Below are 3,590 nucleotides of genomic sequence, written 5' to 3'. Positions count from 1 at the left end.
TCATTTATTACACGATAAATATGCGACGGGAAAATGTTTTATTAAAAAAAAAAAATTTCGTTGAGAATTAGTAAAAACGAAAAAATGTAAAAAAAATTTTACCTTTAATTATTATTATTATTATTATTTTATTTGGGGGGGGGGGAAATAAAATCGTGAGAGAGGAGAAGGTGGGGATAGGTGGGAAGAAAAGGGAGAAAATGAAAAAAAAGGAAATAAAGGTAATTACTTTAACGAGAAGGATTTAATTGAGGGGAAAAAAAAAATTTTTGAAAAACGAGATGGCAAAAAAAAAAATAAAAAAAAAAATATTTAGATTAATTTAGTATAATCGACTTTAATTATTTGTTTATTATTATTATTATTTTTCGAAAAAATCGACGTGGCAGAAAAATCAAAAACGTAAACAAATTTTTTTAAAAAAAAAAAAAAAAAAAAACGAAAAATTAAAACGATTGATTGACGGTCACGAAATATAAAAAAAAAAAAATTAGTACGTGTAAGAAGACAAATTTATTATTCTAATGACACGACAAAAAAATACTAGGAAAAATTGACGATTAAAGAAAAATAAAAAAAAATTTGTACTCACGATAAAGTTTCATCGTACCCTCAGTGTCACCCAATGAATTTTTCGATATGCATTTGTACGAACCGTAATCTTTTGACGTCACGTTTTTTATGACGAGTCTCATGACGACCTTATATGACGTCTCTTCGAAAACCGGTTTGTATTTCGTACCTGAAATAATAATAACAAACGAAAAAAAAAACAAAAAAACGTTGCAGACGTGGCGAAAAGAAATAGGAATCGGTAAAAACGTATTCGTTCGATCGGAATCCGAGGAGAGGCGGGGAAATGTGGGGGGGGGAAGAGGGAAGAGAAGGGGGCGTGGGTGGAAAAGCGGTGAAAATGGATCTTATCACAACGGATCGTGATAAGGAAAAAAAAAAATTTTTTTTTTCTTACCTTCGTTTAAAATTTCACCTTTTTCTTTAACCCAATAATTAATTGCTCTCGGAAAAGCTTCCGCGTGACATTCTAACGCGACCGCTTGATTTTCCACAGCTCCGACTAATTGTTTTCCCGCCCAAATATTCGGTGGAACTAAAAAAATTTATATATGTATTTTTTTAAAAAATTTTCCCGCCTTTTTTCATAAAAATTAATTTTGAAGGCGGTCATTTAAATACTCACAGTGTACGATAAGAAGAATTCTTTTACTAACGGTTGGTGGTATACCATTTGATGCTATGCAAAGATAAGCACCCATATCGTATCTTGTTACTTTTGGAATGTGTAACATTGTACCTTCGACCGTTTGCACTGTGACGACAAAAAAAAAAAAATTCCCTGAATGTGAGGGAAAAAGTTAAGAAAAAAGGGAAAAATGTCGAGACATACCGAATGATCCGTTACCGAGTGATATCCCTCGAGCAGATTCTCTTCTCCATGCTACCGTTGGTTTAGGTGAACCGGATGCTGCACAACGTAGCGTCACATCTTTTCCTTCTCTCACTACCATATCCATACTTGTTGGATAGTCTAATATGTCCGGTGGAACTAACAAATTTAAAAAAAAAAATTTTATCTAACACATCAAAAAAAAACTTAACGAAAAATTTTATTTACGTTTATAAAAAGGTTTTTACTTTTTTATCGTGGAAGAAGAAATTTTTGGAAAAGGAAATTGACTTTGATCGTTGGAATGTTTATAATTTTTGAAAATTACAAAATTTTATGTTTATGCATTTTAAAATATTTCGACTAAAAATATTTTTTTTTTTTTTTTAAAAAATTTCTATGAAAGGATCATTGAAGAAAAAAGGTTGGAATCCATTTTGTTTTTAACGAAAAATTTAATTTTACGGTACCTGAACGGGTTCCCCCTCCCACTCCCCACCACGGGTGTTAGAAATGAAAATTTTTATTTCCGGTTGAAAAAAAACGGTTGTGGGAAGTGAAAACGATCGGATTTTATTTGTTTTTTTTTTTAGCAGAAGATAACTGGTTGTTATTTGGTTTAGCAGAAGATGGTTGTTGTTTGTTGTTTGTTGTTATTTTAAATCCGGTTTTAATATTCATGAAAAAAATTCGAAATGGAAAAAGTAGAAAAATTTGAAAAAATTCTAATAAAGAGGAGAGACCACGTCATATTATTATCATAAACACAAATTAAATATGGCGGAAAATGTCATTTCCATTGATGATTTTTTTAAATTTGCCCACTGCCTTTTCGAAACGCCACACCGTTTCCCCCCTCCTCCCCCTCCCTCTCCTTCCCCTCCGTTCACACACACATTTTGCATAATTTTTTTTCGTAAAACTTTTTTTTTTTTAGAAAACTAATCGTATAATTTAAAAAAAAAAAATAAAAGTTGTAATGGAGGAGAAGTGGGGGGGGGGCGGGGGGGCGTGAGAGACTAACGGAAAATTTTTTTTCAGGTATATAATCAAAAGGTATTAAATTTTCATTTACCGTCATTTTAAGTATAAGGTGGCGAATTCTTAAAAAAAAAAAAGTTTCATTCGTAATGAATGTCACACACACGAGCGCGTTTGTAGGCGTTGTTTGTATACAAATTTTCAAAAATAAAATCCGTGCGAAATAAAATGAGGAAAGAGAGGGGGAATGGGGGGGGGCGGGAAAGAAAAGGGAGGAATAAAAGGCGTGGAAGTAGAAAATAAAATAATAATAATAATTTGACTACCGGGTTGAAAAATTTATTTGCATAAATATATATATATATGTATGGTAAATGCAATTGCAACTATGAAAAACATTTAAAACGTTTAAATGACGATTAAATTTAGGTTACCGCCTGGTGTTGTCGGTTGTCGGTTGCCGGTTGTTGGTTGTTGTCGGTTGTTGCGGTCGAGTTATACATTAAAATTATTATTATTTTATATAATATTAAACGGGAGTCGTGATGGTGGTGGTGGTGGCGGCGACGGTGGCGACGTTGGCGGCGGTTTGAGTAATAATTTATATTTTAATATTCGTTACGTTTTCCATAGAGAGAGAGAGAGAGAGAGGGAAGGAGATAGAGAGAGAAATGTTTTCTTTCTTTTTCTTACACACATTTTTACATACCTACGACTTGTAAATGTGCCGTTTGACTTTTCATCGGATCCGTATTTATTTGACACATGTACCATCCCTGATCGGTTTCTTTAACTTCTTTTATATGTAACGACCATGTTCTTTGATCGCTATGTGTTATACCAATTCTATGATTTTTCGTTATTACGTGTCCTGCTATTGTAAGTATGGTCTGCGTGTCTACTCTCAACCATGCAACCTGAAACAAAAGAAAGAGTTTTCTTCATAGTATTATACCATTGCATGATGCGTGTTTAACGGCTATATATAAATAAATTAGAGAGAAAAAACGTTTCATTATTCTTGACATTTGAAACGCCACCAGTCATTAAATTTTCCCTTTTTTTTTTATGCATTGACATTTTCCAACGTGGAAAATTTTTTTTTTTTTTTTTATTAAAAATGCCACCCGCTTTTTTTTTTCTCTCTTTCTTTTGTATACCTAAAAAGTGGTCGTTAGTTTTTTTTTTTTTTTTTAAATTATCA

At 32.2% G+C, this 3,590-nt stretch overlaps 1 protein-coding gene across 1 annotated transcript; it reads right to left on the bottom strand.

The window, feature by feature from the left end:
- Nucleotides 1–516: 516 nt before the first annotated feature.
- On the bottom strand, nt 517–3,344 carry Phum_PHUM530320 (Neurotrimin precursor, putative; the record flags this gene model as incomplete). The annotated part of the gene is made up of 7 exons (XM_002431430.1): nt 517–521; nt 593–742; nt 971–1,108; nt 1,199–1,327; nt 1,406–1,564; nt 3,096–3,303; nt 3,342–3,344. The coding sequence occupies 7 exons, from the start codon at nt 3,342–3,344 to the stop codon at nt 517–519; spliced, it is 792 nt and encodes a 263-aa protein (XP_002431475.1).
- Nucleotides 3,345–3,590: the final 246 nt, after the last annotated feature.

This window comes from Pediculus humanus, genomic scaffold, assembly GCF_000006295.1.
Source record: "Pediculus humanus corporis 1103172108287 genomic scaffold, whole genome shotgun sequence".
Classification (NCBI taxonomy): Eukaryota; Metazoa; Arthropoda; class Insecta; order Psocodea; family Pediculidae; genus Pediculus; species Pediculus humanus.
The sequence above is the reverse complement of the archived record's forward strand: the minus strand, read 5'-3'. Positions and strand labels throughout refer to the sequence as shown.